This window comes from Callionymus lyra, chromosome 9 (assembly GCF_982586985.1).
Source record: "Callionymus lyra chromosome 9, fCalLyr1.hap1.1, whole genome shotgun sequence".
Taxonomy (NCBI): Eukaryota; Metazoa; Chordata; class Actinopteri; order Syngnathiformes; family Callionymidae; genus Callionymus; species Callionymus lyra.
Window position 1 is genome coordinate 28520597 of NC_141826.1, and position 23329 is coordinate 28543925.

At 39.9% G+C, this 23329-nt stretch overlaps 1 protein-coding gene across 1 annotated transcript in view; it reads right to left on the reverse strand.

Annotated features, from left to right (window-relative positions):
• The window catches only part of tnmd (tenomodulin), a 120219-nt gene that overhangs the window by 66036 nt on the left and 30854 nt on the right, over window positions 1–23329 (reverse strand). The window contains exon 3 of the mRNA XM_087798686.1: window positions 7145–7276. Within this exon, the coding sequence (XP_087654812.1) occupies window positions 7145–7276 (132 nt within the window). The remainder of the gene's footprint in view (window positions 1–7144; window positions 7277–23329) is intronic.

Consider the following 23329-nt stretch of genomic DNA (forward strand, 5'->3'; position numbering starts at 1 on the left):
ATCATGTTGTGACAGCATTTTCCTAAGTTTAGAGATTTTTCTCAGTTGAAGGAAACAGTTTCTGGTCAGTTTTCTTCAGTGTTGAACAAGAGACATGTCTTTATCAAATACAACAGGTTTCTCAGGCTCAGTTTGACAGACTGACTTAAGTCACTCAAGTACTGACTCAACCCTGGAATCGTATCATCAACAATCACCAGAGTTTCAGTTTTGTCCACATTAAGCTGTAAAGTGTTTTCACTCATTGTTTGATTTCTAGCAACAATTGACTAAGCTGTTTGTTGTGATGTGTGACTCTATTGTATCATCAGTGTGTGTGTGTTGTTGTGATGTGTGACTCTATTGTATCATCAGTGTGAGTGTGTTGTTGTGATATGTGACTCTATTGTATCATCAGTGTGTGTGTGTTGTTGTGATGTGTGACTCTATTGTATCATCAATGTATGTGTGTTGTTGTGATGTGTGACTATATTGTATCATCAGTGTGTGTATGTTGTTGTGATGTGTGACTCTATTGTATCATCAGTGTTTGTGTGTGTTGTTGTGATGTGTGACTCTATTGTATCATCAGTGTTTGTGTGTGTTGTTGTGATGTGTGACTCTGTTGTATCATCAGTGTGTGTGTTGTTGTGATGTGTGAGTCTATTGTATCATCAATGTGTGTGTTGTTGTGATGTGTAAGTCTATTGCATCATCAATGTGTGTGTTGTTGTGATGTGTGACTCTATTGTATCATCAGTGTGTGTGTTGTTGTGATGTGTGACTCTATTGTATCATCAGTGTGTGTGTTGTTGTGATGTGTGACTCTATTGTATCATCAGTGTGTGTGTGTTGTTGTGATGTGTGACTCTATTGTATCATCAGTGTGAGTGTGTTGTTGTGATATGTGACTCTATTGTATCATCAGTGTGTGTGTGTTGTTGTGATGTGTGACTCTATTGTATCATCAATGTATGTGTGTTGTTGTGATGTGTGACTATATTGTATCATCAGTGTGTGTATGTTGTTGTGATGTGTGACTCTATTGTATCATCAGTGTTTGTGTGTGTTGTTGTGATGTGTGACTCTATTGTATCATCAGTGTTTGTGTGTGTTGTTGTGATGTGTGACTCTGTTGTATCATCAGTGTGTGTGTTGTTGTGATGTGTGAGTCTATTGTATCATCAATGTGTGTGTTGTTGTGATGTGTAAGTCTATTGCATCATCAATGTGTGTGTTGTTGTGATGTGTGACTCTATTGTATCATCAGTGTGTGTGTTGTTGTGATGTGTGACTCTATTGTATCATCAGTGTGTGTGTTGTTGTGATGTGTGACTCTATTGTATCATCAGTGTGTGTGTGTTGTTGTGATGTGTGACTCTATTGTATCATCAGTGTGTGTGTGTTGTTGTGATGTGTGACTCTATTGTATCATCAGTGTGAGTGTGTTGTTGTGATGTGTGACTATATTGTATCATCAGTGTTTGTGTGTTGTTGTGATGTGTGACTCTATTGTATCATCAGTGTGTTTGTGTTGTTGTGATGTGTGACTCTATTGTATCATCAGTGTCTGTGTGTGTTGTTGTGATGTGTGACTCTATTGTATCATCAGTGTTTGTGTGTGTTGTTGTGATGTGTGACTCTATTGTATCATCAGTGTGTGTGTTGTTGTGATGTGTGACTCTATTGTATCATCAGTGTGTGTGTTGTTGTGATGTGTGACTCTATTGTATCATCAGTGTGTGTGTTGTTGTGATGTGTGACTCTATTGTATCATCAGTGTGTGTGTTGTTGTGATGTGTGACTCTATTGTATCATCAGTGTGTGTGTTGTTGTGATGCGTGACTCTATTGTATCATCAGTGTGTGTGTGTGTTGTTGTGATCTGTGACTCTATTGTATCATCAGTGTGTGTGTTGTTGTGATGTGTGACTCTATTGTATCATCAGTGTGAGTGTGTTGTTGTGATGTGTGACTCTATTGTATCATCAGTGTGTGTATGTTGTTGTGATGTGTGACTCTATTGTATCATCAGTGTTTGTGTGTGTTGTTGTGATGTGTGACTCTATTGTATCATCAGTGTGTGTGTTGTAGTGATGTGTGACTCTATTGTATCATCAGTGTGAGTGTGTTGTTGTGATGTGTGACTCTATTGTATCATCAGTGTGTGTGTTGTTGTGATGTGTGACTCTATTGTATCATCAGTGTTTGTGTGTGTTGTTGTGATGTGTGACTCTATTGTATATTGTATATAATACTCTATTGACTGCTAAAGACCTGCGCTGCTGAACTAGCTGAGCCGCTCCAGCATGTCTTCAACCTCAGTCTACGGCTGGGGAAAGTACCAACTCTGTGGAAGACTTCCTGTATCGTTCCAGTCCCTAAAAAGATCCGACCGAGTGTGCTGAACGATTACAGACCGGTGGCACTGACTTCGCAGCTGATGAAGACACTGGAGCGGCTGGTCCTCAAACATCTCACGCCACAAGTCCAGCACACGCAAGACCCCCTGCAGTTTGCCTACCAGCCAGCAGTTGGTGTGGAAGATGCCATCCTTCACCTCCTGCATCGGACCTACTCCCACTTGGATAAAGGAAGCGGTTCAGTGAGAATCCTGTTCCTGGACTTTTCTAGTGCCTTCAACACTATCCAACCCACTCTGCTGCAGGACAAACTGACTAAGATGCATGTGGACCCTGGTCTGGTCTCCTGGATTACGGACTACCTTACTGATCGACCACAGTATGTCAGGCTGAAGGACATCAAGTCTGACACTATGGTGTGCAGTACAGGAGCACCTCAGGGGACAGTACTGGCCCCTCTCCTCTTCACCATCTACACTTCAGACTTCTGCTACAACTCAGTGCTGAGTCTCGTCCAGAAGTATGCTGACGACACTGCCATTGTTGGATGCATCAGGGACAACAGCGAAGACGAGTACAGGAGTCTGATACGTGACTTTGTGGACTGGAGTGAGAGGAACCACTTGCAGCTGAACACCTCAAAAACCAAGGAGCTGGTCTTGGATTTCGGGAGGTCCAGGACAAAGCCACGTCCAGTGTCCATCAGAGGCGACGAGGTGGAGATAGTGGACAACTATAAGTACCTCGGTGTGTGGATGGACAGTAAACTGGACTGGTCCTGCAACACAGACCATGTGTATAAGAAGGTTCAGAGTAGACTGTACTTTCTGAGGAGGCTTCGATCATTTAACATCTGCAAGAAGCTCCTCTGCATGTTCTACCAATCTGTGGTGGCCAGTGTCCTGTTCTATGCTGTGGTGTGTTGGGGTGGAAATGTGTCCAAGAGGAGTGTCAACAGGTTGGACAGGTTGATCAGGAGGGCTGGTTCTGTGGTTGGAATGAAGCTGGACTCACTGGTGACAGTTGCTGAGAGGATATCATTGAACAAACTACTGTCCATCATGGATGATGACAGTCATCCTCTGAACACTGTCATCAGTGAGCAGAGAAGCAGAATGAGTGCACGAATGCTCCTACCCAGGTGCAAAACAAATAGACTCAGGGACTCATTCATCCCTCGGGCTATTAAATTGTACAATTCTGAGTTCGGGGGCAGGAGTGGAGTGAAAGTATCTGGATGTTCTGTTCCATGTTAGTCTTTGTATCTTTGTCTTTGTTGTTTTTTTGTTTTTTTTGTTTTTTTTTTCCTTGACCTATGTTCTTTGTCTTTGTCTTTAGACTTAGATTGTGTCATCTTGTTCTTCCTCTTTATGTTCTTCTTACTTTATTTTTTATGTATTATTTTTTATTGTTTATGAAAAATTGCTGGCTATTGGTAAAAAACAATTTCCCAAAGGAGACCTCCTGAGGGATCAATAAAGTTTTACCTTACCTTACCTTACCTTACCTTATCATCAGTGTGTGTGTGTTGTTGTGATGTGTGACTCCATTGTATCATCAGTGTATGTGTTGTTGTGATGTGTGACTATATTGTATCATCAGTGTGTGTGTGTTGTTGTGATGTGTGACTCTATTGTATCATCAATGTATGTGTGTGGTTGTGATGTGTGACTATATTGTATCATCAGTGTGTGTATGTTGTTGTGATGTGTGACTCTATTGTATCATCAGTGTTTGTGTGTGTTGTTGTGATGTGTGACTCTATTGTATCATCAGTGTGTGTGTGTTGTTGTGATGTGTGACTCTATTGTATCATCAGTGTTTGTGTGTGTTGTTGTGATGTGTGACTCTATTGTATCATCAGTGTGTGTGTTGTTGTGATGTGTGACTCTATTGTATCATCAGTGTGTGTGTTGTTGTGATGTGTGACTCTATTGTATCATCAGTGTGTGTGTTGTTGTGATGTGTGACTCTATTGTATCATCAGTGTGTGTGTTGTTGTGATGTGTGACTCTATTGTATCATCAGTGTGTGTGTTGTTGTGATGCGTGACTCTATTGTATCATCAGTGTGTGTGTGTGTTGTTGTGATCTGTGACTCTATTGTATCATCAGTGTGTGTGTTGTTGTGATGTGTGACTCTATTGTATCATCAGTGTGAGTGTGTTGTTGTGATGTGTGACTCTATTGTATCATCAGTGTGTGTATGTTGTTGTGATGTGTGACTCTATTGTATCATCAGTGTTTGTGTGTGTTGTTGTGATGTGTGACTCTATTGTATCATCAGTGTGTGTGTTGTTGTGATGTGTGACTCTATTGTATCATCAGTGTGAGTGTGTTGTTGTGATGTGTGACTCTATTGTATCATCAGTGTGTGTGTTGTTGTGATGTGTGACTCTATTGTATCATCAGTGTTTGTGTGTGTTGTTGTGATGTGTGACTCTATTGTATCATCAGTGTGTGTGTGTTGTTGTGATGTGTGACTCCATTGTATCATCAGTGTATGTGTTGTTGTGATGTGTGACTATATTGTATCATCAGTGTGTGTGTGTTGTTGTGATGTGTGACTCTATTGTATCATCAATGTATGTGTGTGGTTGTGATGTGTGACTATATTGTATCATCAGTGTGTGTATGTTGTTGTGATGTGTGACTCTATTGTATCATCAGTGTTTGTGTGTGTTGTTGTGATGTGTGACTCTATTGTATCATCAGTGTGTGTGTGTTGTTGTGATGTGTGACTCTATTGTATCATCAGTGTTTGTGTGTGTTGTTGTGATGTGTGACTCTGTTGTATCATCAGTGTGTGTGTTGTTGTGATGTGTGACTCTATTGTATCATCAATGTGTGTGTTGTTGTGATGTGTGACTCTATTGTATCATCAGTGTGTGTGTTGTTGTGATGTGTGACTCTATTGTATCATCAGTGTGTGTGTTGTTGTGATGTGTGACTCTATTGTATCATCAGTGTGTGTGTTGTTGTGATGTGTGACTCTATTGTATCATCAGTGTGTGTGTGTTGTAGTGATGTGTGACTCTATTGTATCATCAGTGTGTGTGTTGTTGTGATGTGTGACTCTATTGTATCATCAGTGTGTGTGTTGTTGTGATGTGTGACTCTATTGTATCATCAGTGTGTGTGTGTTGTAATGATGTGTGACTCTATTGTATCATCAGTGTGTGTGTTGTTGTGATGTGTGACTCTATTGTATCATCAGTGTGTGTGTGTTGTAGTGATGTGTGACTCTATTGTATCATCAGTGTGTGTGTTGTTGTGATGTGTGACTCTATTGTATCATCAGTGTGTGTGTGTTGTAGTGATGTGTGACTCTATTGTATCATCAGTGTGTGTGTGTTGTTGTGATGTGTGACTCTATTGTATCATCAGTGTGTGTGTGTTGTTGTGATGTGTGACTCTATTGTATCATCAGTGTGTGTGTGTTGTAGTGATGTGTGACTCTATTGTATCATCAGTGTGTGTGTGTTGTTGTGATGTGTGACTCTATTGTATCATCAGTGTGTGTGTGTTGTAGTGATGTGTGACTCTATTGTATCATCAGTGTGTGTGTGTGTTGTTGTGATGTTGTAAGAAACATTAGGAATGATTTGACCAGAGGAATCAAGTACAAAAAATAAAGGACCCAGAACAGAACCTTGAGGGACTCCACACAACAGATGATTGAGACCAGATGAATTCGAGCATTACATGTTGAAATACACAAGTATGATTAAACCTTTTATATTGTTCCAGCTTCACCTTTGTGTGGACGTCAAGATCGATCTCTTGAAGGTTCATGAAGATGAAGGTTCATGAAGATGAAGGTTCATGAAGATGAAGGTTCATGAAGATGAAGGTTCATGAAGTTCTCATAATATCTCATTCATCTCTGACTTCAAACCTGTTCACGACTCGACGTCTGAGTCGAAGCTGTAGTTCAGGCTGTGACGTCACTCGAGAACCCGAGGAATTATAGTCCAGAGAAATGTTGAAATGTAAAGAGTGTTTAAGATCCGAGATGTTGTTGAAGCAGGTGTGTGTGTGTTTTCATGATCGAACGTCCAGGTGTGTACGTGACCTCCAGCCTAGAGGACACTCGAGGTACTGCAGCTATTTGAATATTGACTTCACTTCAATGTTTCTGCTCATAACAGTGTGACTTATTTACTTCCTTTTCAAATCTCTCACTTTCATTCGCTCTAGCGCCACCTACTGTCCACTGAAATCACACCACAGCGAGTGAGAAAAGCTGCTTCGATCTCTACGATCGTTTTGTTGTTGAAAAAGCGACAGTTTAGTAAATAACGACACATTACTAACAATCATGGACACGATGATGTCACCTCAAGTGTTGTTTTATTCTATTCCTGTGAAAACATTGATGCCTTTTCTCTCCAGCTTCGGTAAATAAGCTATTTTTCTGAGCCTGTGCGACGACGAGGGAAGAAGCCGAGTGGAAATGTGTGATTGAATTGGATTTTACAAGATGAATTGCTGGGACAAGAATTTCTTTCCCCAATTACTGTGTGGAGAGTCTGAGGCGCCGCCTCACCAGCAGGTGGATCCAACAGGCCGGGGCGGGAAATGAAAAGTGTTATTGATTGGATTCAATTAAAAACATAAGCAGATGAAAATGTTCTGATCCAAGAATCTTTTCACGCTCCAGACGCGACATGTTTCCACCTCCATTTTCCAATCTTCTCTGGCCTCTTTGATGTGGCGCGTGATTGGCCAGACGAGCACTCGGCGTGTCTTTCATGTGTCATCGCGGCTGATTTACTGATGACGGGCCGAGATGTTGTCTTACCTTCGCCGGGCTCCACAGGTACCTGACGCCGACGGCGCCGAGAGAGAGGGCGGCGAAGAGGAGGACGAGGACGAGAGCTGCTCGCTGGAGGGTCCGGAACCTCTCCTTCTTCTCCTCCTTCCCCTCCTCCACCTGGAAGAACAGAAGAACATATTAAATAAAGAGACATTTTTCTTCCAGATTTGACCAAAGATTGTTTTTCTTCCTCCAACAGTGTCGACTTCACTGTCGAACATTAATCTTAAAGAGTCTTAAAGAAGAACATCTCGTGTTCGTAACATAAAGATCATTGAATTCATGAAACAATCGTATTTAACTTCATCAACGTCTCAGTAGCTTCTGACCACGTGTGAGTAAATGAAAGAAATGCATTTAAATCATGTTTTTTTATTTAAATTCAGATCATTAATCTGTTAAATCAACACACCTTTGATGTGATATGAAGACGACAAACAATAAAACATGTTTTGTTTAATCGTCGGATTAAAAATCCAGATTGAGAATTAATTATTTAATTTAGCAATGTTGCAAACACACATGACAGATGTCAATCAACCTCTGCATGATTGGAAGTATAATCAATAATAATAATAATAATAATAATTATAATAATAATAATTATAATAATAATAATGAAAGGCGAGACCTTCTAATACATCATTAACACACGCCAGAGCTACGTTCATGTTGTCTGATCAACACCTTAAGCAACTCTTGCTAACTGGTGCTAACCTGTGCTAACTCTTGCTAATCTTGCTAACTCTTGCTAACTCATGCTAACTCTTGCTAACTTATGCTAATTCGTGCTAGCTCTTGCTTACTTGAGCTAACTTGAGCTAACTCGTGCTAACTCTTGCTGACTCGTGTTGACTCTTGTTAACTCGCGCTAATTCGCGCTAACTCGCGCTAACTCTTGCTAACTCTTGCTAACTCCTGCTAACTCTTGCTAATCTTGCTAACTCTTGCTAACTCATGCTAACTCTTGCTAACTCATGCTAATTCGTGCTAGCTCTTGCTAACTTGCGCTAACTTGAGCTAACTCGTGCTAACTCTTGCTGACTCGTGTTGACTCTTGTTAACTCGCGCTAATTCGCGCTAACTCTTGCTAACTCTTGCTAACTCTTGCTAACTCTTGCTGACTCGTGTTGACTCTTGTTAACTCGCGCTAATTCGCGCTAACTCTTGCTAACTCCTGCTAACTCCTGCTAATGCAGATTTGTTTGTCAAACACATCTGTTGTGTTAAAGAAAATAAAGAGTTCAGCTCATGAACAAAAGTGTTTATATTTATATATTTGTAAATGATCAGGAGAGTTGAAATGCAGAAGTATCTCCTGGAAGAGGATGTTCTTCTGGAAACATCTCCTGATGTTGAAATGATTCATGGAGTCTCCATGTGTTCCAGGTGAACGCGCTCGAGCTCCTCCGGCGCTGAGGTGCTGATGACTAAATTATATCCTCCTCCCGCCGAGCTCAGGGACCACAGTCTGCCACAAGTGCCACGGAAAGGTTACGATTATTAAACTTTTTCTCAAATTAAAACTCTGCACACTGTAGTCAATTCCCCGAGCTTGAGGCCACAAATTAATAAAGCTGGGCTTTTGTTCCAGCAGAGCTCCTGCAGGGAGGAAATGAAAGCTCTTCATTCACACTGGACCGCTTTTGAAAGTCTCGCAGGAAAACAGAAAAGGAGATATGGAAAGAGAAAGACGGCGAAAGAAAACAGAAGGAAGTTTAATTAGATAAATTCCTATTGTCATCCTCGATGTCCTTTCAGCAGGTTTGCTGTTCGACAGCTTTCGTCTCTGAGTTCGTCCAGTTTGTGTCGTTTTCTTGAGCTACACAATCATCCCAGCGCACAACACTGATGTCAAACTGCTACACAATCATCCGAGCGCACAACACTGATGTCAAACTGCTACACAATCATCCCAGCGCACAACACTGATGTCAAACTGCTACACAATCATCCGAGCGCACAACACTGATGTCAAAGTGCTACACAATCGTCTGTCTGTGTGTTTGTGTGTTTGTGTTGCAACAATAGACGACTTGTAGGAAAAGAAACAAGAAGTTTAAAAAAAACAAGATGTGAAAAAAAATTAAAAAAATTAATAAAATATAATGTTAATGTATTTGGCTTTCACTTTCTAGCCGCCTTTAGCATACTAGCCGCCTTTAGCATGCTAGCGGCCTTCAGTATGCTATCTGCCTTTAGTATGCCAGCCGCCTTTAGCATGCTAGCGGCCTTTAGTAAGTAAGTAAGTAAGTAAGTAATATTTATTTATATAGCGCTTTTCCAGACCAAGGTCACAAAGCGCTTAAACAATCAAAACAATACTAAAAAAAGTACATACTTTTAAGATAATACTGAGAACAACACAGGAGTTCCAGAAAATCATGTATGTATGTAAGTATGCCAGCCGCCTTTAGCATGCTAGCTGCCTTTAGTATGCTAGCCGCATTAAGCTAGATAGCTGCCTTTAGCATGCTAGCTGCCTTTAGCTTGCTAGCTGCCTTCAGCTAGATAGCTTCATTTAGCTAGATAGCTGACTCTAGCTTGATAGCTGCCTTTAGCATGCTAGCTGCATTTGGCTTGCTTGCTGCCTTCAGCTAGATAGCTACCTTTAGCTATATAGCTGACCTAAGCTTGATAGCTGCCTTTAGCTTGCTAGCTGCCTTCAGCTAGATAGCTTCCTTTAGCTAGATAGCTGACTCTAGCTTGATAGCTGCCTTTAGCTAGATAGCTTCCTTTAGCTAGATAGCTGACTCTAGCTTGATAGCTGCATTTGGCTTTTTAGCTGCTTTTAGCTTGCTAGCTGCCTTCAGCTGGATAGCTTCCTTTAGCAGGCTAGCTGCCTTGGCTTGTTAACTACCTTTAGCTTGCTAGATGCCTTCAGCTAGATAGCTTCTTTTAGCTAGATAGCTGACTCTAGCTTGATAGCTACCTTTAGCATGCTAGCTTCCTGTAGCTTGATAGCTTCCTTTAGCATGCTAGCTGCCTTTAGCTTGCTAGCTGCCTTCAGCTGGATAGCTTCCTTTAGCTAGATAGCTCCCTTTAGCAAGCTAGCTGCCTTTGGCTTGTTAGTTGCCTTTAGCTTTCTAGCTGCCTTCAGCTGGATAGCTTCCTTTAGCATGCTAGCTGCCTTTGGCTTGTTAGCTGCCTTTAGCTTGCTAGATGCCTTCAGCTAGATAGCTTCCTTTAGCTAGATAGCTGACTCTAGCTTGATAGCTGCCTTTAGCATGCTAGCTGCCTTTAGCATGCTATCTGCCTGTAGCTTTATAGCTGCCTGTAGCTTGATAGCTGCCTTTAGCATGCTAGCTGCCTTTAGCATGCTAGCTGCTTTAAGCTTGCCGTTGGCTCAGACTTGATGAACGTATCTGAAGTTCTGTGTATTTATTAGTGTCAGTGACTTAATAACACGTGACATGAGCTTCTTGGTGGAGGTATGTGTCGTCTCAGTGCCTTCACTCGTTCAATGGAAACTTTCTTCTCCACTAAAGCTGCACGTCTGGAAAGTGTCAAAGGACCTTTTAGACTTGACTCCATTTGGTCCTCGTTCTCCCTCGACGCCGGAGTGAAGTTGTTGATGTTTTTGAAAAGTCGTCGTCAGTTCTTGTGAAAGTAAAACTTGAACAACTGTTGGAAGGATTTGAAGTTTTTAAACCAAGAAAACACTGGACTGATGGATCTGTCGTCTGTTCTCACAGTCGGTTCAGGTTTAAAGTTTCTTCATGTTTGACACGTGATCGACGCTCAGGGAGAAATAAACACTTCAGTGTCTCTGAAGGTGAGTCTGGAGGCTCCGGTGGCTTTTATAGCAGAAGAAGGTTCAGGATCAGTGATGAAGAGCCTTTCATTGGAGCAGGAAGAGGGTTTAGAGACTCAGACTCAGACTCAGAGTCAAGACTCAAGACTCAAGACTCAAGACTCAAGACTCAAGACTCAAGACTCAAGACTCATGACTCTGACTCTGACTCAAGACCCAAGACTCATGACTCATGACTCTGACTCTGACTCAAGACCCAAGACTCATGACTCTGACTCTGACTCTGACTCAAGACCCAAGACTCATGACTCATGACTCTGACTCTGACTCAAGACCCAAGACTCATGACTCTGACTCTGACTCAAGACCCAAGACTCATGACTCATGACTCTGACTCTGACTCAAGACCCAAGACTCATGACTCTGACTCTGACTCAAGACCCAAGACTCATGACTCATGACTCTGACTCTGACTCTGACTCAAGACCCAAGACTCATGACTCTGACTCTGACTCTGACTCAAGACCCAAGACTCATGACTCATGACTCTGACTCTGACTCAAGACCCAAGACTCATGACTCTGACTCTGACTCAAGACCCAAGACTCATGACTCATGACTCTGACTCTGACTCAAGACCCATGACTCTGACTCTGACTCTGACTCTGACTCAAGACCCAAGACTCATGACTCATGACTCTGACTCTGACTCAAGACCCAAGACTCATGACTCTGACTCTGACTCAAGACCCAAGACTCATGACTCATGACTCTGACTCTGACTCAAGACCCAAGACTCATGACTCTGACTCTGACTCAAGACCCAAGACTCAAGACCCAAGACTCAAGACTCAAGACTCAGACCCAAGACTCAAGACTCGGACTCAAGACTCAAGACTCATGACTCAAGACTCAAGACTCAAGACTCAAGACTCAAGACTCATGACTCATGACTCAAGACTCAAGACTCAAGACTCATGACTCAAGACTCAAGACTCAAGACTCAAGACTCATGACTCAAGACTCAAGACTCAAGACTCAAGACTCAAGATTCAGACTCAAGACTCAAGACTCAAGACTCAAGACTCAAGATTCAGACTCATGACTCAAGACTCATGACTCAAGACTCAAGACTCAAGACTCAAGACTCAAGACTCAAGACTCAAGACCCAAGACTCAAGACTCAAGACTCAAGATTCAGACTCAAGACTCAAGACTCAAGACTCAAGACTCCATACTCAAGACTCAAGATTCAGACTCAAGACTCAAGACCCAAGACTCAAGACTCAAGATTCAGACTCAAGACTCAAGACCCAAGACTCAAGATTCAGACTCAAGACTCAAGACCCAAGACTCAAGACTCAAGACCCAAGACTCAAGACTCAAGACCCAAGACTCAGACTCAAGACTCAAGACTCAAGACTCAAGATTCAGACTCAAGACTCAAGACTCATGACTCTGACTCTGACTCAAGACCCAAGACTCATGACTCATGACTCTGACTCTGACTCAAGACCCAAGACTCATGACTCTGACTCTGACTCAAGACCCAAGACTCAAGACCCAAGACTCAAGACTCAAGACTCAGACCCAAGACTCAAGACTCGGACTCAAGACTCAAGACTCATGACTCAAGACTCAAGACTCAAGACTCAAGACTCAAGACTCATGACTCATGACTCAAGACTCAAGACTCAAGACTCATGACTCAAGACTCAAGACTCAAGACTCAAGACTCATGACTCAAGACTCAAGACTCAAGACTCAAGACTCAAGATTCAGACTCAAGACTCAAGACTCAAGACTCAAGACTCAAGATTCAGACTCATGACTCAAGACTCATGACTCAAGACTCAAGACTCAAGACTCAAGACTCAAGACTCAAGACTCAAGACCCAAGACTCAAGACTCAAGACTCAAGATTCAGACTCAAGACTCAAGACTCAAGACTCAAGACTCCATACTCAAGACTCAAGATTCAGACTCAAGACTCAAGACCCAAGACTCAAGACTCAAGATTCAGACTCAAGACTCAAGACCCAAGACTCAAGATTCAGACTCAAGACTCAAGACCCAAGACTCAAGACTCAAGACCCAAGACTCAAGACTCAAGACCCAAGACTCAGACTCAAGACTCAAGACTCAAGACTCAAGATTCAGACTCAAGACTCAAGACTCAAGACTCAAGACTCAAGACTCAAGACCCAAGACTCAGACTCAAGACTCAAGATTCAGACTCAAGACTCAAGACCCAAGACTCAGACTCAAGACTCAAGACTCAAGACTCAAGACTCAAGACTCAAGACTCAAGACTCAAGACTCAAGACCCAAGACTCAGACCCAAGACTCAAGACCCAAGACTCAGACTCAAGACTAAGACTCAAGACTCAAGACTCAAGACTCAAGACTCAAGACTCAAGACTCAAGACTCAAGACTCAGACTCACTGGACAAACACTTTGACATCCGTCCACTGACACTTCATCAAGTCATCAGTTCAATCAAATCCTTCAGTTCTTTCTCTTCAATATTAAACATATAATCTCTTCAATATAATCTCTTCACAGACAAACAAACGAGATGAAACTTTTCAAAACTTTCTTAATCCCTCAGATGTTGAACCTCATTAATCCATCATCGGACAAAGAAAAGAAAATCATTTAATCATTCAAAAGCTTTGATCGACAAGATTCAACTTCAGATCCGAAGAAAAGTGTATTTTTAAACTCATTTAAACTCATTTAAAATATTCTATTGTTCATTAAATAATGTTTTAATTCTTTGATACGACAATAAAAGACGACATTTAATGAAGTAAAATGATATTTTTAATTGTTGTAAAAACTAAAACTAATTCTAAAAGTTGGAAGAAACTTTTTTTTAAATTAAAATTGTCTTTGAAAAATTCATTTGTTGTTGTTGAAACGAATATAAACTAAAATATCGACAGTTTATTTACATCCTCGTGGTTCTGAAGATTCACAACATCTGAGCCAAAGCAGTGAATTCTAGACTTAAATCAATGAAACATCAATTATTGATCTTTAGTTCCATCAACAGACGATCATGAAACAACAACAAGTTTCCAACACAACGTGATACAAAAGACTCACGTCCGTCCACAGGATCTTCTGACTGCTCGACTCCATCATGAGACCAGGAATGACTCTCAGGTCTCACTCGCCTCATTGTCATCCCTGTGAGTTTGGGAGTGTCCTTGAAGGGGCGGGAGGTAGAAGAGAAGTGAAGTGAAGTGAAGTGAAGTGAAGTGGAAATACTAGCGACACGTGAGATTTCCATTAAACTAAAGTGTGTGTCTCTGTCTCCGAGTCTCAGAGTCTCAGAGTCTCAGAGCCTCAAAGTGGACTTTATTAAAAAAACGTCTGTGGAAGATCACGTTTAGTTGGAAGGACAAGATGGAACTAAAGTGTGTATTTGTGTGTGTGTATGTGTGTATTTTTCCGTGCGTTAAAGTGTGTATTTGCGTGTGCATTTGTCTGTGCGTTAAAGTGTGTATTTGCATGTGTGTAAGTGTGTATTTGCGTGTGTGTAAGTGTGTATTTGTGTGTGTTAAAGTGTGTATTTGTGTGTGTGTAAGTGTGTACTTGTGTGTGTCTAAGTGTGTATGTAAGTGCGTATTTGCGTGTGTGTAAGTGTGTATTTATGTGTGCGTTAAAGTGTGTATTTGTGTGTGTAAAAGTGTGTATGTGTTGTGTATTAAAGTGTGTATTTGTGTGTGTTAAAGTGTGTATTTGTGTGTTTGTGTTGTGTGTTAAAGTGTGTATTTGTGTGTGTGTGTTTAAGTGTGTATGTGTTGTGTGTATTTGTGTGTATTTGTGTGTGTGTGTTTAAGTGTGTATGTGCAAGCAAGACGCTGCGTCGCAGCCTACTCCCATCGGAGTGTAAATATCTATTGACATGTATTTATATTCATACACGTCCATAATGAAGAAGTATTTCTCACAGAATCATCTAATAGTTACGAGACGAGATAAAAGATTGTCAAGGTATGAACTCAATCGTTGGTAAACAAAATCTTTCAGTTCCATCCGTGAAAGAACACGAACGTGTCGTTCAGTCTGTGGCATTGAAACTCAAACGCCTCGTATTTATGCAGTAAAAGCAGATTTTTGCAAGTTCACGTTGAGAAATACTTGGGTTCTAGTCGAGTGTATTGGAAGTGCATTTATCCGCCTGAGCTCCATGAGTCGTGATTAGGAGGTGATCGTACTCTGACCTGTTTTCAAGCTTTTCATGCGCCGATAAAAAGAAGCTCTCGGTTATTGTGCGTCTGAAGGTTGTTCAGTTGAAAGAAGCTTTTAAATAAACTTCTTTTAAACGCTCATCAACAACATCATTATCTTAGTGACGCTTCGCTTGAAAACTACTGCAAGGTTTGAAAAACATTAGAAATGAATTAATAGATTTGTATCTATAACTATAACTTTATTACTATAACTATATAACTATAACTACACCTATATAACTATAACTACAACTATATAAATATAACTATATAACTATAACTACAACTATATAACTATAACTATATAACTATAACTAAAACTAAAACTAAAACTAAAACTAAAACTATAACTATAACTATATTACTTTAACTACAACTACAACTACAACTATATAACTATAGCACTATAACTATAACTATATAACTATATCACTATAACTATAACTACAACTATATTACTATAACTATATTACAATATTACTATAACTATAACTATATTACTATATTACTATATTACTATAACTATAACTATATTACTATATTACTATAACTATAACTATATTACTATATTACTATAACTATAACTATAACTATAGTACTATATTACTATAACTATAACTATATTACTATATTACTATAACTATAACTATAACTATAACTATAACTATATTACTATATTACTATAACTATAACTATATTACTATATTACTATAACTATAACTATAGTACTATATTACTATAACTATAACTATATTACTATATTACTATAACTATAACTATAGTACTATATTACTATAGTACTATAGTACTATAACTATAACTATAGTACTATAGTAATATAACTATAACTATAGTACTATAGTAATATAACTATAACTATAGTACTATATTACTATATTACTATAGTACTATAACTATAACTATATTACTATAGTACTATAACTATAACTATAGTACTATAGTAATATAGTAATATAGTTATAGTTATATTACTATAGTACTATAACTATAACTATAGTACTAATGCAAATCACCAGACGACTCACAGTAAAAACTACTTTAATAAGATTTGTTAAGACGACGATGTTGATGTGATGGTTTTGACAGAAAATGATAAAAGTAAAGTGTGTTGGTGTCAAAATAAAACAACATTAGCAGACGTTACTTTTAATTCATAACCTGTGTGTGTGTGTGTGTGTGTGTGTGTGTGTGTGTGTGTGTGTGAGTATGTGTGTGTGTGTGGGGGTGTGTTTGTGTGTGTGATTGTGTGTGTGTCTGTGTGTGTGTGTGTGTGTGTGTGTGTCTGTGTGTGTGTGTGTGTGTGTGTGTGTGTGTGTGTGTGTGTGTGTGTGTGTGTGTGTGTGTGTGTGTGTGTGTGTGAACCATCAAGTCCCTCCATGATGTGTTGTTGTGTTACTTTCCTCAAACACATGAATATGAATAAAAAGGTGTTTCATGGATCCTTGTGTTTATTGACAAGTCTTTACTTTTCAAGAGTCGATGCTTCAACTCAAGTTTGTTCTCCAGACGTAGAGAAACATCTGGAGCATCAGAAGGTTGTGTTCTTGCGTCTGAGTGTCGTTGGAGGAAGCCTGGGTCGAGCCTGGCTGAACAGTGTTTGTGACACAAAGCCGCGGCTAAAAGGCGCTAATATGTTTGGAAAGAAATTTCAGTTTCGCAAAAAGCCAATTTCAGCGGCTGAAGGTTCCGCTTCACGCTCGATTAGCAGCCAAGAAACCGTCAATACCATCGCAGGTGGAACATTCCGGCGAGAAGCGGTCAAAGCACCTTTATCTGAGCACCTTTAAGCTCACTTTAAGTCTGTCAGATCTGATAGCGCTGGAAGCTCGTCAGCCATTTCCCATTGATATCCATCTTCACAATTACCGGGACGTGTTGCCGAGCCGAGCGACGGCTCTTTCAGGAGGAATGTTGCGTCAGCAGCGTCTCGGGACCCTCGTCCCCTGATAGCATTCAGACCCGCCGGGGCTTCGACTCACGGCCAGGAGAATAAACAGCCATTTAGTTGGAGTGCGGAGCAGATACTCGCAGATTAGAGGCGAGGTTGACGGGAGCAGCCGGGCCGGAGCAGCGAGAATCAGAAAATACATATTCGTTGTGTACATGTCATGCTCCTGCTCCGATAGCTTTGATAGGCTTTTTCCATTTGTGTGTTTCTCTGTTGTGCTCGGAGATTGACGACTGTGACCAACAGGAAGTCTGGCTCCGACACAAACCGGTCGGTTGGATTCAATGAGTGAGTTTTTTTCTCTTCTCAATGCCGTGTATTCACTGTTGCCAACCATCTGCTCCACCATAAAATGCACAATAACTTGCACGTTGTTAAAACTGGTGTAAATATTCATGACTTCAAGATAGCAAATAAAAGTTTGGTCTCCATTGATTCAAACCTTTGTCATGGAACTGAACTAGTTTTGCGATGATGGCACGACCAGCGGATAAAAGACAACAAAATAAAAGTTTCTAATAATTAAAGCAGTGAAAACACTGTGACGAGTGAACGGATCGTTCTTCTGAGGCGACACTCGTGCCTTGATAGGAGATACAGATGTTTAACTGTGGCCTTGAAATGCCTCAATTTGCTTTAAGTTGAGTTTAAGTTGTCAGAGAGAAGGTCGCGCAGCTGGTTTCAAGGCAGGACTATTATTGTGAAGGTGAGATCAGGAAGTCCACGTCTGCTTTGATAAAATCACAAAACTGTTCTTTTCTTACATTTATGGCAATAAATCTGATCTTTTCACGGATCAAACATTAGAAATGAACTTCTTCACGTCGTACCTTTAATGATGAACTTTAAAATATCTCAGGAGCATCCAGGGGTCTCAAAGTGGGGGTCACCAGAGGTCAAGTCTGGGGAGTCTGAGGAGGCTCATGTTTCCTCTTGTTTTACATCTTTTATTTCATTGCTTTGTCTGGATTTTGGGCCATTTGTGTAATTTAGTATTTAATGTGTTCTTTCTTAACTTCATCAAAGTTATTGAAACGATAACTTTTGGTGTGATCTTGAAGTTTAAACTTAGGTTTGAGACTGATCTAAAAGGTCAAAGGTCAAAGTTGTGAGACACGAGAGTATCTTTGTAAGTAAATGTGTCTACATTGTGTAATACTGTGTACAGATCATTGTGTAATACTGTGTTCAGATCATTGTGTAATACTGTGTACAGATCATTGTGTAATACTGTGTTCAGATCATTGTGTAATACTGTGTACAGATCATTGTGTAATACTGTGTTCAGATCATTGTGTAATACTGTGTTCAGATCATTGTGTAATACTGTGTTCAGATCAATGTGTAATACTGTGTTCAGATCATTGTGTAATACTGTGTACAGATCATTGTGTAATACTGTGTTCAGATCATTGTGTAATACTGTGTTCAGATCAATGTGTAATATTGTGTTCAGATCATTGTGTAATACTGTGTTCAGATCATTGTGTAATACTGTGTTCAGATCATTGTGTAATACTGTGTACAGATCATTGTGTAATACTGTGTTCAGATCTTTGTGTAATACTGTGTTCAGATCATTGTGTAATACTGTGTTCAGATCATTGTGTAATACTGTGTACAGATCATTGTGTAATACTGTGTTCAGATCATTGTGTAATACTGTGTTCAGATCATTGTGTAATACTGTGTTCAGATCATTGTGTAATACTGTGTACAGATCATTGTGTAATACTGTGTACAGATCATTGTGTAATACTGTGTTCAGATCATTGTGTAATACTGTGTTCAGATCATTGTGTAATACTGTGTACAGATCATTGTGTAATACTGTGTTCAGATCATTGTGTAATACTGTGTACAGATCATTGTGTAATACTGTGTTCAGATCATTGTGTAATACTGTGTGTAACTTTGTTCAGATCATTTTCAGGAAGAACCAACAAAACCGTCTTTGTTTTCTTCATATGGAAAATGAATGCAGTGAAAAAAAGACTTGAGTCTCCGAGTCTCTGGCGAAGGTTTCTTTCATCATCAACACGAGACTCTCAGACAGACGATGAAATTAAAGATCTGACCTTCACGTGACCTCCTGTGTTTTCCATGAAACAGGAGGAAGTGATTGTGAATCTCCGTCCGAGGCTCCGTCGTCTTCACTCACTTCAGCAGCAGCACCAGAGTAGCTCGTTCACCTGGAGACGCTCAGAGTCACGACAGACGTGTTCGGATCAGAACTTTGATGAACTTCTCAGACGTTTGTAACGTCAGATTCTCAAAGAAACAATATTTTCTGAAATACTTAACAATAATCTATTCATTATTTCCTCTTTAAAACTCACTTCTGTTTTCATTTCTTTTGTTTATCATTATTTATTATCAATACATATTATTGTGCCTACTTTTATAATCGTATTTTAATATTAATTTTAATTAAGTATCATTTATTATTGATTTTATTGTTATCGTTTATTATTATATTTATTTTTGTTATACTTGTTGTTTTTTAATTTGTGTTCTGTATTTCTTAATACATGTGTTTGTGTTTCATCTTCTTTTGTGTAAGTTTCCCTGAGAGGATAAAAGTAATATTTACACTAATATAATATCAATATTAAAACTAAACCTTACCAGTTATAACAATAATAATTTTAATTTATTTTCAAGGCGGCTTTTCATGGACACTTACAGACTTTAAAAGTTAGGAGAGTTAATAAGTTTAAAAGTATTATTTCAAAATCATGAAAACAACAAAACATGGATTATATTTAAAAATTGAGTTTGAAGTGTCAGTGAGTCTATGTGTCAAGAAGATGATTGATTGATTGATTGATTGATTGATTGATTGATTGATTGATTGATTGATTAATACAATAAATACAATATTGATACAATAAAATACACTTTTATCTTCAGTTATGATACAATATTAATATAGTTGTGTAGCTTCAACACTATTTTATATTTTACGAAACAAAACACTTCACTGTTAGTTCAGTTTTGTTGCTTTTAGTGTTTTCTTGACTGATGTTGTTGTCGTCCATGTTGTTCATCATGTTGACGTTCAGTGTAATTATGTGTGTTGCTGTGTTTAATAACTGTGTTATTACTGTGAGTCAGTCGCCGTCTTCTATTTGATAATTATCAGTGTTTCATCTGTTAGTGTCGACAGTTACACTTTAATATTCATCACATTATCTTTGGAAAAAACATTTTCTTATCTTCAAATAAAAGCTTTTTATTTCATCACTTCCTGCTTCTCTGGACACACAATTGAAAAGTGATTTGATTGTGGTCCAGATCTGACGTGAGAAGAACCGAGGAGACGATCAGCAGCAGTTGAATTCCTCAGAAGCTCAGATCCAGACACGAGCTGTGGATCCTTCAGTTCTCACAGGAACAGGTGTATTTACCTACATAATTGTATTTCCTTCCAATTTCTAATGCGATTAAATATTAACGTGTCTCTCCAGAGAGGCAGGCGTGTGGAAATGATCTCGTAATAACATCAGAATGTTCTTCCTCCGGATCTTCAATCAGCTCAGAATCAAACACATTATAATCGTTGAATTATCACAGGTTTTATAAAATATAAGACGTAAATCTCTCGTAGTCACTTTGTCATTTAAACATAGATCCCACGATCAACTGGTGTCTGAAGACCAGGATGTTGACACCAGGACGGAGCCTCAGGACCGGGTCTGAAGACCCAACAACACTATTGTGTTCTGTGACTACAGTGAGCTTCATGGTCACAACATGTTACTACAAGTTTACTTCGACTCTAGTTTGAATCTCGCCATGACAGGAGTTTTACTTCATTTCTTCTGGCAGTGAACCCAACAGAACCTCTTCACGACCCTCAAAGGTTCTGACCCTCAAGTCACCGACTCACATGTAGATTCGCTAACAAACAGCAGAACTGGTTCAATGACGATAAAAAGACGAGAAGTTCTTCTGGAGCCTTAACCCTCGGAGGAGAAGTTCGGTGGACGAGCGAACTTTCTGCCAGTGACCAGGATCCCAGCGTGACTCCAGCACGACGGACAATAGAGGCAAACATAAGTCCTGCCAAATCATAATTACCTCTGCACCTCCGCCGGAGCAGACCAATTGACTCGCGGAGATGAACGACAACAGGTAAAGGACGTGATTAGCTGGAGGCCACGGAAGCTTTGTTTGGTGCGGGGGTGCGAGGGGGGGGGGTCCTCTAAATAGGCCAGAAGATTCGCCTCATTTATTACACTTCTTATTATTCCACAGACTAATTTTGGCCACATTTCTGCTCTAGTGCGGGAAAGTTTTCTTGTCACAAATTACTGCCGACAGAAAGTCCAGCGCAGCCAAATATCAGCCTTGTTTTGTCCACATTTAGCATCGGCTATTGATTCATGTGGCATTAGTCGCCGCCATCCATCATCTTCGGGAACAAGCGTGAATATTGGCTCGTTCCGTTTCCATGCTTTGAAGGCAGTTAAAAAACGAGGCTCGCGGTTCCAACACGATCAGTCTTTGGTGACAGAGAGGAAGGTATGAGCGGAAATCTAAATAATCCAAATAAACACACCTCATTTATGGCTCGGGCGGAACCTTTGAGCGAGACATTAAAATGTATGACTCTTTAATTTACAACCTCAAATAAACACAACAGCCTAATTATGCACCAAACATGCCTCTATTATTAATGTCACCTTGGTGTTGACGCAACGAGCATCGAAAATGATGTACAAAAATGTTTTGTTCCAAATATAATTAAAGCCATGAAGGAATATTGATCATGAACCACGAGGTCGTTCATCAGTTTAAAGATGTTTCAGTGTTTATTTAATGAATCTCACACGATCATGTAGAAGTGAGGCTGCCGGGGAGGAGTTCTGAAGTACACGAGGAGTTCTGAAGTACACAAGTAATTCTGAAGTACACGAGTAGTTCTGAAGTACACAAGTAGTTCTGAAGTACACAAGTAGTTCTGAAGTACACAAGGAGTTCTGAAGTACACGAGTAGTTCTGAAGTACACGAGTAGTTCTGAAGTACACAAGTAGTTCTGAAGTACACAAGTAGTTCTGAAGTACACAAGTAGTTCTGAAGTACACGAGTAGTTCTGAAGTACACGAGTAGTTCTGAAGTACACAAGTAGTTCTGAAGTACACAAGTAGTTCTGAAGTACACAAGGAGTTCTGAAGTACACAAGGAGTTCTGAAGTACACAAGGAGTTCTGAAGTACACAAGGAGTTCTGAAGTACACAAGGAGTTCTGAAGTACACAAGGAGTTCTGAAGTACACAAGTAGTTCTGAAGTACACAAGGAGTTCTGAAGTACACAAGGAGTTCTGAAGTACACAAGTAGTTCTGAAGTACACAAGTAGTTCTTAGGTACACGGGTAGTTCTGAGGTACACGAGTAGTTCTGAGGTATATGAGTAGTTCTGAAGTACACAAGTAGTTCTGAGGTACACGAGTAGTTCTGAAGTACACGAGTAGTTCTGAAGTACACAAGTAGTTCTGAAGTACACAAGGAGTTCTGAAGTACACAAGGAGTTCTGAAGTACACAAGTAGTTCTGAAGTACACAAGTAGTTCTTAGGTACACGGGTAGTTCTGAGGTACACGAGTAGTTCTGAGGTATATGAGTAGTTCTGAAGTACACAAGTAGTTCTGAGGTACACGAGTAGTTCTGAAGTACACAAGTAGTTCTGAGGTACACAAGTAGCTCTGAAGTACACAAGTAGTTCTGAAGTACACAAGGAGTTCTGAAGTACAAAAGGAGTTCTGAAGTACACAAGTAGTTCTGAAGTACACAAGGAGTTCTGAAGTACACAAGGAGTTCTGAGGTACACAAGTAGTTCTGAAGTACACAAGGAGTTCTGAAGTACACAAGTAGTTCTGAAGTACACAAGTAGTTCTGAAGTACACGGTAGGTTCTGAAGTACACGAGTAGATCTGAAGTACATGGGTAGTTCTGAAGTACACGAGTGGTTCTGAGGTACACGGGTAGTTCTGAGGTACACGAGTAGTTCTGAGGTACATGAGTAGTTCTGAAGTACACGAGTAGTTCTGAGGTACACGGGTAGTTCTGAAGTACACGGGTAGTTCTGAGGTACACGAGTAGTTCTGAGGTATATGAGTAGTTCTGAAGTACACAAGTAGTTCTGAAGTACACAAGGAGTTCTGAAGTACACAAGTAGTTCTGAAGTACACAAGTAGTTC